This window comes from Helicoverpa zea, chromosome 10 (genome assembly GCF_022581195.2).
Source record: "Helicoverpa zea isolate HzStark_Cry1AcR chromosome 10, ilHelZeax1.1, whole genome shotgun sequence".
NCBI classification, from domain to species: domain Eukaryota; kingdom Metazoa; phylum Arthropoda; class Insecta; order Lepidoptera; family Noctuidae; genus Helicoverpa; species Helicoverpa zea.
The window spans coordinates 10,415,743-10,428,118 of NC_061461.1; the positions used below are offsets into that span (position 1 = coordinate 10,415,743).

Below are 12,376 nucleotides of genomic sequence, written 5' to 3' on the forward strand. Positions count from 1 at the left end.
TTTTGGTTAAGTGGTAGTTAAGAAGCTTTATTGCTTTATTTGTATTGTAGTGAGCTTAGAACTTCATTGAAACGCAGTTTGTTGTTAATGCATTTTTAAGTGCAGCTTTTTCAAAGCTCGTCTTCCTCGAAAAGGCACATACCTAGTGTAGTACCTACTAATTATTACGTATTTTTTCTGTACGCTCCACGAGCAGGGCATAGTGAGACTTAATAGGTAGGTATTAAGTAAATACTAAAACTTTTTTGTAACCTATGAACACATAATAAAGAGCTTTGACTTTGATGTATGTAAATGTGTTTTGATTTTATTATAGTACTAAGTAGTAAGTAGGTACTGTTCCTCAGTAATTCAGTATTCTTATTTTTTCTAAATTGTAGTTCATGGTTATTTTTATACTCAAGTGTTAAACGTAAGGACTTGTTATTGGCTATCCGATTACCATTCAAAATTACAATATGTTTTATCTTGCTGTAAGTCCTCCATGCTGTATAAATAAATTAATTGGTTTTTAGCCCTTGTTTTCTTCATCTGAAAATGGATCCTAAAGTCGCAATTGCTGTATTTGATTCCTGAAAAGTCCGAAATTTTTCTTTCAGCTTACTACATGTAAAGGCTTGTACTCACGTTGCCGAGGAAGCCGCTGCAGGGCTGTATCTGCGGCGGCAGCGGCGGCAGGTCGGGCGAGCGGCGCGCGCGCGGGCTCGCTCGCGTGTTCCGAGCCTGCTCCGACTGGCCCATCGCTCAGTTGTGCATCGCTGGAAGTGGAAGAAGATTTATGAATTAATAAAGAAGTATTATCATGTGGGTAATAAAGAATATTCTACTAATAAATACCTACAGCTGTTAAATACGAGAAGGTCTCTAACTGTGTACTCACGAGAAACAAGTCTTTGATGATTATACATATTGCAAACTATTTTTAGAACTATGTACTTCCCTTTTTATTTACGGCTGATTTACATGTACCTATGTTTAAAATATTCTAAGGTGCATGCTACTTTACATTGATATTTCGCCCAAGTGAGATGCGAATTTTCCTTTAAATCAAGACGAGATTTTCCTAATCGGTGCATTGTAACCTTAGTTGATATAAATTCGTAAAAAAATAAAATAATCATACATAAAAACATCAATTTAGCGAAGTGGTAAGAAATAGCGAACTGGGGGGTCTCCTATGCAATATTTTTGTACAATAGATTTTATAGCGCTCATAAAATGTTTATACCAAATTAGGTCAAAAGGTTATGCAGATCTTTAATCTTCTAAGTTTGGCATTTGTAAGGTTCAATGTAATTAACCTTTGAGGTCGTAAATCATTATAAAATTTACCTCATTTTGGACAAAATAAAATAGCTTCTTAATAACGCATCAACGCCTCATAAAAATTGCAAGAGGATTTTGCTTAATTGAAAAACCGCAAAGTTACAAATTATTCAAAATAAGTAGAAGCAAATCTTTTAATGATTGATTTTCGCAACTTTATTGCCCCTCAACAAAAGATTAACCAGGACACGAAATTATAATTTTCCATTATTTTCAATTGAACCATTTGATGTAACTTTGATTGAAGCATAAAACTTACTTAGCTATAGGACACACGTCCGTTCTACGGTATCTTTCCATTAAATAATTTAGAAAATCGCACATCTTCTCAATAAAAGCCATTAGGCAAGGACGACCCAAAAGTGTTAAAGATTAAACTTATCTTTTGATCACTTATCTTTACGCAACTTATCTTTATTGCCAACTTGACCAGTTTTAACGATAATTCTTGAATTTAACTACTTTTAAATTCATTAATATATCAATTAATGTTCTATGCCTAAATGTCATTTTGTGATATCTTAATGTGGAGGATTAAATAAATAAATGTTTACTAATTTTTATCCAATATACCTTTTAGAAGGAAATGGCATAAAATATTATCCAGCCCGTATCATTTGCCTAATGTTCTCAAGCAATTAATTTGATATTAATTACCTAATTAATGAACTTGACGTTAATTTTATTTAAATCATGTTTTTTTCTAAATATTTGCTCGTAAATTATTTGCTCGTTTAAGGTACCGTTAAGTAGCTTTTTATAGAGTAGTAAGCTAATTAATTTGTTTTAAAACGAATTTAGATAAAAAGACGAATAAAAAGTTTTATCCTAGATTTTTATTTGATCTAGTTTTTTAGCAAACTATGAACTTTTAAGTTTACTTTAGCAAATTCGCTTGGTAGAATCTTAGCTTACAGACTCTGGCCCATAGAATATCGTGACTTACACTCGACATAAATCATTTCACACACAATTCGTAAAACTCAATTAAAACTGGCCAGTGTGTCAAATCGCTTCTATATGTAGCTTAGAAGAGGTCATATACCATTCGCTTTACATTCACACCACAGCCAATAATGTACTTTAAGCTTAAAGAGATATAGTACAAAATCCTTTGTACTTTTTTCATACTATTTTCGAATCGGTCTTGATCCTAACGTTATTTTTGTAGTGAAAACTAGAAAAACATGATTTTTGTTTAATAAGATTGCGGATCTATTTTGTGTTAGGATTTGAATCAACGGGTGCCTTCGAGGCCGTTTGTTGACCCTCGATCATAATGTTACCATTATTTATTATCTCGATCAATAGGTACTCGATCGTAAATTTTGACTTTTGAAATTAAAAATGTAAAATTAATAAAGTGAAAACTGCGTCTTAAATTACTGCGTGAATATTAATATATAGATTTGATATAGTTTTTGACTTTCATAAAAAATACAAGAAATATGACACATTATTTTTAATAAAAAGTTATAGGTATAAAGGTTCAAATACCTGAAACCTGAAATACATGAAAATATCCCTTTACTGATGATGAATCTCCACATATTTTTAAATATTCAATCTCTTAGGTAGCCGAACTGCGTTACTTACACGTTTAATTCTTTAAAAAATCATACACTTTCTTTAATTGATACAAATTGGATTGTAATAAAAATAATCTGATAAGTTATTTAGTTTCATTAATAAATTAACATAGCTCATGAATAAATAAAATTGTCATAGAGCTGCCAAAAAACCGTTTTGTAAAACATCTTATAAAGTAATCGATCCACTGTTCTTTTATTGATTCAAGAAATAATCTAATGTTAGGTATCATATCGTAATGTTTTGCTTCTCTTGAAAATCAGAGAGATTTTTCCTCAAACCCACAAAAATCTGCATGATATGTTACTGTTTTCCTCTATGCTTACTAACATACTGCATATAAATGCGACATTACTCTGTCATCTGTTTGCATGTTCCTATGTATGTCGCGTTATATACTATAGAACCGATTTTTGGGTACACGGATAGTCTAGAGCCCGAGAAAGGACCCTTTAACAAAAAATGATTTCCTGGGACGTTGGCAATACCGCGGGGAATAGCTACTGATAGACAAAGCTGACAGTAGTAGGTACTAGATATTGAAAAAGAAACATTGGGCTGTCTTTACTTGCCCTATAAAATTAACAACCATATTTTGACCTTTTAAAACGCCATAAGGAAGGTGCAAAAACAATTCATTTCCACCATTTCAAAGAATAAAGTGGCATAATTAATAGTTTCAAAGCAGTTTTCACATTATGCGTAATTCTACTTACAATTTCATCCGATTACCTGAGTTAACGAACCCAACCGGCGATTTCTTTTATTCATGAGCTGATTAATGGCCATAGACAAAGAATTATTGCGTTTTCTTTTTGTGGTATATGGGATTGTGTTTATGGCTTAGTTTTCTGGGATAAGTACGAATATTGTAAGCCTTTACAAAATAGTGGTGTGGTTTGAAGGTTAAAGAAGCTTTTGACTGCACTGCACTGGAATTTTGGAATTTGAACTTCGGCTTTCCTCAATCCACTACGTACTAAATTCCCAGATATTATTGCGATTGATTTTATAGACTGTGTTTTCATTTGCAATTTACAGTGTTTTAAGCTAAAACCAAATGTTTTTATAAAGTTTACGATTAAACCAGTATTTTGTCGTAAATGGCTTAAGTAATTTACCCAGAATTCTAATTCTTCTTTGCTCTTGTAATAGTCGAACGAAAAATATTTATTTCTATTTACTGCACCACCAATTTACATAATTACTTCAATAAAACATTCGACCTATTTGCCAACTAAACGCGAAAGATTCTGTACCTTATAATGTACAAAATACCAATACTTAGCAGGATTATTGGCGTTTCAAGTGCAACTAGTCAGTTTGAGTTTAATGCCTAATAATTAGTAAGTTTATATGCTAAGTATCTTGTTTAGTATTGCAATCATTGCAATTTGCAAATCGGTGACGATACTGGATTAGCTACGTGTGGTTGTTACTCTCCTACGAGTGGCTCTTTGTGTCTTTATTTTATTTAAGCATATTTACCTATGCCCCTATTTGCGTACCTAATAAAATAACGTTATATAAAATATTACGAACAAGCAAAACAAGGTTTTTTATTTACCTACTGCCTAAAGGAAAATATAGAATTTTCTTTCATGGAAAAACTTTGAGTCGCTTTCATTAATGAACTGCTTAAAAGACTTGGAAAAACGCATGCCTACTTTCGAGTGTATTAACTTTAAGACCCACTCGAAGATAGAAAGTCTAGAAGTCTGAAATAGCGGCACAGATAGAATTTTTGAAGATGATTGATATTAATAAAGTTTCGGAGTTATTTTAATATCCTAACATAAAGGAAGACATCTAAATAGGCATTTTATTAAAATACCTCCACATTATTGAAATATATGACCTTGTATCGTTAACATTATAGTAACCTATTGGTTGATTAGCTTTTCTTTAATTCAGTACCAGTATAACGGCTATCCTGTGCCCATCAATCATTATATTACTGCCTATTATATGGAAAACAGAGAATAAATTGAATTTCAAGCCTTGTTTTCAATGAGGCCTTATGAATTTATAATAGAAAAGGATTATTTGTTTAAAGAACTCATTAGTACTGAATGAGATTCGTTAAGTTTAGTGATGTATGAATCCTAAATTAATTAATTTTGATATAGCACTAATTCATGATGTACCTACGTAGCTACTCATTTCATGCATGTAGGTAATATGATGCAAATGTTCCTATCACCTTCACAAGTTTTCGATACAAATTCTGAGTCTAAACTTTGAGCTTACCAACAACTAAGTAGAGCTGTACCAGTCGTATTGTAAACTGAAAGTACAAGAAATAACTTCTTGAACTTATTTTTCGAAGAATTCAACGCTGATTCTTTTTCAAAGTTACAATCTCAATAAATGCCGTACCTAGACACGCCGACACCGAATTCCAATCCTTTATTTATAAAAGCCCGTTGCTGGCTGCGGCTTAAATTATAGAGGGTGAGTCGTCTGCAGTTAAACGAACCACGACTCATGAAGTTGTTGGAGCTTTTTGTACTTTTTACTGGCATTAGATCGCAATGTCTCGACGGCCATTATGAATGCGCCGATAAAGACCGAACCGCTTCGGCTCCGCTCGGACTATTGCGCGGGCGTCGCACCATAGACAGCCACTCATTCCCCATTATAAGTCTATTGATTTATTCTTACTTATACGAAAATCGTCTCTATTTTTAACAAATGACAAAATTATCAACGTCTGCATATCTGCGCCTACGCAGCCGGAAATGGTCTTGTCAAAATTAATTTACAAGATCAATTTCTCGTCCATATGGCCTTTCTGGAATAACTAGTTCCATTTCAGATTGCATATTAAAATGTTGAACGACGAATATTTATCTTATGGCCGTACGTTTACCCGTGCCATCTGTTCGCCCATAAAAAGTTGTTTAAGCATTTCAATCGTCGTTTTACGAGTGACTCCTGCGCCTGTCGCGGCTCGCCAATAAAGAGACGTAATGTAACAGGAACTTCAATACTTAGTGGCCAGATGTGCACAGAGCGTCATTACCTACCTCGGTGGTCGCGCCGTCGTATTCCTATAGGTGATAAATAAATGGTTATCTGACCGGATCGACGCATGCGCCGCCCGCCGCGTGGGAACTACGGCTTGGTTTCAAAACAACACGCCGCACTTATGTTACAAGCCGTATAATTGTTACAAGTGATACCTACTAACTTTCTAAAAAGTTGTATAGAGTTACCTACTTGCTTTATGATAAAACTTATAGGTTTCTCCTGTCGATGGCCGTATGTTAGCTGTGTTTAGTTTCCCGTTGGGCGGCGATACTTGGAAGCTTTAGGGTCAATTCCCACTGAAAGAGCAGCGGCCGGCAGCGGCCGTAAGAGCACGGAAAATGTAAGAGCGCGGCGCGGTGCGGCGCCGCGCGGCGCCGCGCGGCCCGCCGCGCTCGCGCTCAATCCCTTGCAATTACGGCCGCTGCCGGCCGCTGCCGGCCGCTGCTCTTTCAGTGGGAATTGACCCTTAGAGATTGAGTGGACCGAATACAAGATTGAATGATTATTGGAAAAATGATACTGACGTCAACAAGGCTTAGAAAGGTCATCGAAATACTAAAATAATTTGTGTGTACGTGCAGGCACGATAAGGTTACGCTCAATAGCAATACCAAGTACAAAAAGCTTTAGACATGACAATGGCATTTAACGCAGCACATTTCAATATCCAAATATAGACGCCGAACTAATTCTAACGAAAATTTTTCAAGTCCACTTCTCAGAAAACTCGCGCACGGAACGTTTTCAAAGGTTTTTATAATAAATTTCGCAAGAGAACTCCGTGAAATGCTTTGGATTCTGAACCGCACGAGTTTTGACGGCGCCCGCGCTGCTGAGACGAATAAAGCTTTTTGCCGGTTGACCGACCACCGGCCTATTGCCACAACCATAACCTTTATTCATTAGTCCTTAAGATCGAAATTCGGAAGGATTTCCAGACGTTATGTCGATAGAGATCAAGAAAGACTGGTACCGTAAGCAAGCGGTTTGACAAAGGGAGTCAATTTGAACGTAGATATCTGAGGATCGTTCGTGACTCATCTGTCTATGGTGATTATCTCGAAACAATATGGCGGCGAACTCGTGAGGTTTGCCGTTTTGTCGTGGACACAAAATTGGGAATAACTAGATGAGATTTTTGATCGGTATTGGTATGCTTTGCTGTGTTTTTATCTTGGACGTATTGCTCAAGATAAAAACATTTGGCAAGCGTAAAGGGGAGCACCTATTTCCTAACAAGGAATACCTTCTTGTGTAAAATGTCCAATCATAGGTTTGGGATCTAACTTTTTCTTCACTTGTTTTATTATTAGCTCGTTCATAGAGCCTAAATAGGAACTCACTTAGATTTCCCATATGTACTTAACCAGACGATTTTTCCTTTGTTGAACCTAGGTTATTTTTCTCGTATAAATCAAAATAGTAATCAAGAGCTTCCTTTCGCCTTATTTTGAGATTGATAAAAGTCGAATGTAAATATTCTTGGGCTCTCTATCGCATGGGAAAATCGCGTCTCATTATTACGAGATATTCAATACCAAACAAGAAATATTATACCAGTGTCAGATGATGATTTCTATTGAAACTATTATAGTTCATAGCTAAGTATCTGCAGGTAATTTTGCCTCCTCCTGCGTTTTAGGCAGTCGGTTGAAAGAGGTAGGTACTTAAGTACATACCCTATATTTTTCTCCGATTTCTATTAAAAGTATGCAACTTAAAAGGAGCTGTTTAACTACGAAGTAATCACTAATATTTGAACAATAACATAGATATGCATATTTATGCCACTATTTAAACCCGTTTCCTTTAAATTGCAAACGCAAAAGATATTTCCTATCTGTTATTTCCTAATATTCACTGCAAAATTAATTTTTAAGTACCTATACTAAACATGCTGATTCGGAAACGTTAACTGTGTGTATGTAGGTAGGTACAATAACCTAATTACTATCACTTTATGTAAATATTATGTGCATCATCATTTTGATATTGCAGTAAAATTCGTATTACACTTTATTGCGCAAAAACAGTGGTATAAGTAGATAGGGATAGCAGATTTCGTGCTGAATAGGTAAGCAAACTCGTAACAGATAACATAATAATCGGGCATAAGTAAGTTACTTAAGTAATCTAGACACCTATCAAAAGAATTCTAAGTAATTACACATCGAGTAAAATGCTCATTTTTCAGGCATGCTTTAGATTAGGTAGGCACTTACATATTTTTAACTAATTGGTGACTCTAAATGTTAGCAGAATGACCTCACGAAAAAAAAACCAAGCACAAATTCAATAGCATCGGTAATCCGATCCCAACATATCTGGACAAAGAGCTTACGCCATAAGCCTTAAGCAGGAGCATCGTGTAACCCGAGACATCAATATTTATCGCTGCTAACAACTGAATAGCAGATCTAAACTAATAAAGCCTTTACAACAAACCAATTACGTACTGAACCAGTATAGTACCGTGAAACATGATCATAAATCGAGGTGTGACGTAACTAACTAATCCCAGTAGTGAAAGGATGGCTTGGAGGTCGAGAAAAAGGCATAATGCCCGAAACACGAGCGTCTTACACAAGTAGGTACTTATATCTTTTGTTCGCCAACTGTTATTTAGATAGCCATCAAAACAAAGGAGTTTGTAAAGTAACGCTGGAAGATAGAGGCCATTTTGTGAATGAGGGCGACGGAGCCTGAAGTTTGACTGCGCAATAGCAGCTCATCTTTAAGGATTTTCTTCGTTAGTTACTGAAAACTTCATAATTTTAAAAGCAAAGACGAGCCAAGCGAAGCGCACAAGGGCACCTAACATTTTCGATACATTGAAAGGTAAATAGATCGCCGTTACGAAATCAGTGTGTATGCAATTGTTTTGCTTACGATTGCAACGTTGCAATAATGTAGGTAGTGCTAATCATAAAATTTCACGCATATTAATATTGTTGACGTAGCTTGTAAGGTGCACGATAACAAACTCTTGAATGGGCGGGTAATGTGATACTTTTACGGTCGCTGAAATAGGTTAAATATGAACGATGCATAAATAACAAGTGCTTAGCTACTATACCTGCTACCAGCTATTATACCTGAGTCCAATTTAAAAATAAATAATATTTTATCTTTTCACAAATACTTGCATTAGACGTATCTCCCTATCGAAATACTAAAGTCAAATCTATCGAGAATCGAATCGGAAAAAAAAAACAATCGATACGATATCTCGGATCTATAAACATATGAGGAGGTTATATCACTGTTTATGGTACACCATGGACAATGGGCCGTGGCCTGGTAATTACCGTCTGGGCGTGGGTAGAAGATAGCGCCTCCAGGACTATTGTGGCTATCTCGCGATCTCACTCTGCTAATAAGACTGCTTGATTTGTGCCTCTCCTCAAGCATCCGTTAAGTTTTGTATTTTGTTTGTTCAGTATGAACTTGCCTAGATTTCATAGGATGTATGAAAGGTGCCGCAATATGGCTTCGAGGTGTTTTCCTTATGACATTACTTATATCTTAATTTGAAATCTGACGAGCAGGCCAGTTTAGGTACCAAGTTGTATAATCAAGTGCTTAAAAAGCAAAAAGTAGCTTAAGACTGTTTGGTTATAGGTAGATTCCTTAATCGTTTACCTATGTACCTACCTAGATAAGTGTAGAATCTATGCTGAGGTGTTATGAAAGTAAATCCGGTACATTGTCCGGTAAGTCTCACACCTAGTTAATACTTCTTATTGCCGGTCGAGGCCTCCACAATATCCGGATTCTATTCTTATAATGGCAAGTAGGTACTAAATAACTGCAGAAAGTGACATAATTATAGATACTGTGCTATTTTTATACATAGGTACAAAAAGGGGTCAATAAAATCTTTGTGAAGCATGAGTCAATCAGATTTAGAACCCTACTCCTTATAAATGAATTTGAATAAAGTATTTTTATAGCAAGGCCAGTTATCGCGTTGGAGATTTGATCCAGCATCTAGATTAGTAGGAATCTAAAGACAGGTGTAGGCAGATAACTGGGTAATTGCGCATAATTTACATAAGCTGAAACCCTGTTTACCTAAATAGATAGTCCCGTTTTGGTATATTTCTATTAACGAAGTATTGAAACTGCAAATCTACGAACAATTCCCTTTTTGGCGGAAACAAAATGTCACAGAACTAAATTGTGAACAAATCGGTTAACAGTCAATTCAGAGCAATTATTTATAACACTTGAAACAGTGTAAGATACGTAAGTCATGCTTTTGCGAACAATAGTGTAGCAGTTTGCCTTGTTAGTGGCTGGCTGCCATCTTGGATTAGTTCCTAATATAAATCTAATATAGATTGTCATCACTCACAAAAGATTTTTGTATAAAAATATATGACTCAGCGAGATTTCTTTCGAATTGAGGACTTTTGCAAAGGAGATAATTTGCTGGCGATGGTACCTACCTATAGAATGGAACATAGATAGATTGATGAGCCCTTGCTTATATCGTACCGCTCCGCTAAGTTTTAATGCAATTTGTCAATAATTGCAGGTACAAAATAGCCATTTGTGGAAATCGGAATGGCCAGGCATCTGCATATGAACCCATCTATTAAAATCCCACTCTACCGATCGAAAAATTATAATAAGTAGGTACCGTAGGTAATATTAACCACTATTGCACATTGTCCAATACGTAGGTAAACACGTAATTCTTCATGCTTATTATTTAAATTACAACAAAATAGATACCTTGTACGAAAAAGTAATAAAAAGTCGCCGCTTACTCATTAAAATCTGGTGTTACGCAAGTGCTTAAAATGCATAACTAGCCACAGAATATAATCAGTTTTAGGTAGATAGTGCATAACGTGCTTAGATTATGTATTACATATTATATCAAAGTCAAAACTAAATAAGGCCTCCAAAACTCACTTCAGCTTCCAATATGTTGTTGCTGTGACGCAGAACTAACCAGCAATGATGCCCATAAATTTAACTTTGCTTGCATTTGAATGTCGTTCAAGATTCAAACTGTCTGTACTTGTAGACTACTGTTTAGGAAGCCCTCTGTGGGTGCAATGGCAACCAGCGGGAAGGACTATCAGCGATATCTTCAATAAAGGGGTTCTATCGAGATATTTCTAATCGACATGTTTGATCCCAAATTATGGGAATACCTGGAATAGAAGATGTCTGAAATTCCGAATCCGCCTTGAACCTATCTACCAGTGCTTCAGCTTAGGCATTGTTTATTCAGAGCAAATACAAAAGGGTTGCTTCAAGCCTTACAGGCTACTTCTTATAAGCGAATGCAGTAGATAATCTACCTTCATCATACAATTCATTACAATAACCACCTAGACTCGAATTTAGGTGCACAAGCTCTGCAGCCGTATTGACGACTAATGAATAAGGCATAACTAAGACATAACGGCTAAGTAGGTAGGTACTTATCCGTTTTTATCTCCTAATATTGTACATTTTAATAGCTGGCAAAACCAATTGATTTTGTAGCCGTCATTTTCAGTTCAGGATGCCATATTTGGGATTCGAAGAAGCCGGCGACTGTGGGTAAGCTTGTAAGATGTGCCGTAAAAAGCGTTTTACGACCAGATTTTCTTGTTTTTGTGTTGCAAAAAATAGTCATCACCGACTTAGGTCTAACGGTTTTATCACAGATTTATAACCATACCTTCCTATATAGATTAGATCCCACACTATGCACTCGGTCAAATCAACTTGATCTTTCAGGATGAGGCAACTGGTTTTTATCACTTTAAAGGTAGGAGACTCATTTTCAGAATTTTACAAAAAAGCTCCCTGGAAATGGTTTGCGAAACATCTAGAAATGTGAATTCATGAAAGAAATAAGTTCCTTCCATATATTTAGGACGTCTGAAACTATAACATGTAAAAAACGAGTTGTTACTGATCCATTGAATGAAACTAGCAAAATAAATAAAAGAACTTACCTTTCACCAAAAAAAACAAAAATGAACAGGCGTTGATTACAACAGTTCAAGCACTAACAGCGTCCAAAACACAATATCACACGTGAAATCAGTTCGTATCACTGCAACGTCCGTTTACTTTGAGTTATTATTTTAGTTCGATAAGACCGGACGGTTCACTGTTATTTTGAACCGGCGTCTCGCTCGCTACGAAGCACCGCGTGCATTTCAATGGATGAAAGTGTAAACCGTGGTTTTTGTATAGCGCTCTCTCGTTTGCGCCGGGGAGCGCGAAAAAGACAGAAACAAGCTTTACTCAAGTTTGGCTTTTTGAGTGGAGCGACAACTTCGCCCACTATTTTATTGTTATTCTAATTCTTTCATCTTGAGACTTCTTAGTGTTGGGTGATGTTTACAGAACACCAAATGTTTGGCTTTGAATTCGTGTTGTGTATTAACTTGAAGGGCATAAAGGTAAAGAAATA

General features: G+C 35.8%; 1 protein-coding gene across 1 annotated transcript in view; it reads right to left on the minus strand.

Moving 5' to 3' along the window:
* Positions 1-12,108, minus strand: part of LOC124634075 (leucine zipper putative tumor suppressor 2 homolog) — an 88,310-nt gene extending 76,202 nt beyond the window's left edge. Inside the window, exons 1-2 of the mRNA XM_047169485.1 lie at positions 11,913-12,108; positions 628-758 (exon numbers count right to left, since the gene is read on the minus strand). Coding sequence (XP_047025441.1) covers positions 628-741 — 114 coding nt within the window. The 5' untranslated portion in view covers positions 742-758; positions 11,913-12,108. The remainder of the gene's footprint in view (positions 1-627; positions 759-11,912) is intronic.
* Between the last annotated feature and the right edge of the window lie 268 nt (positions 12,109-12,376).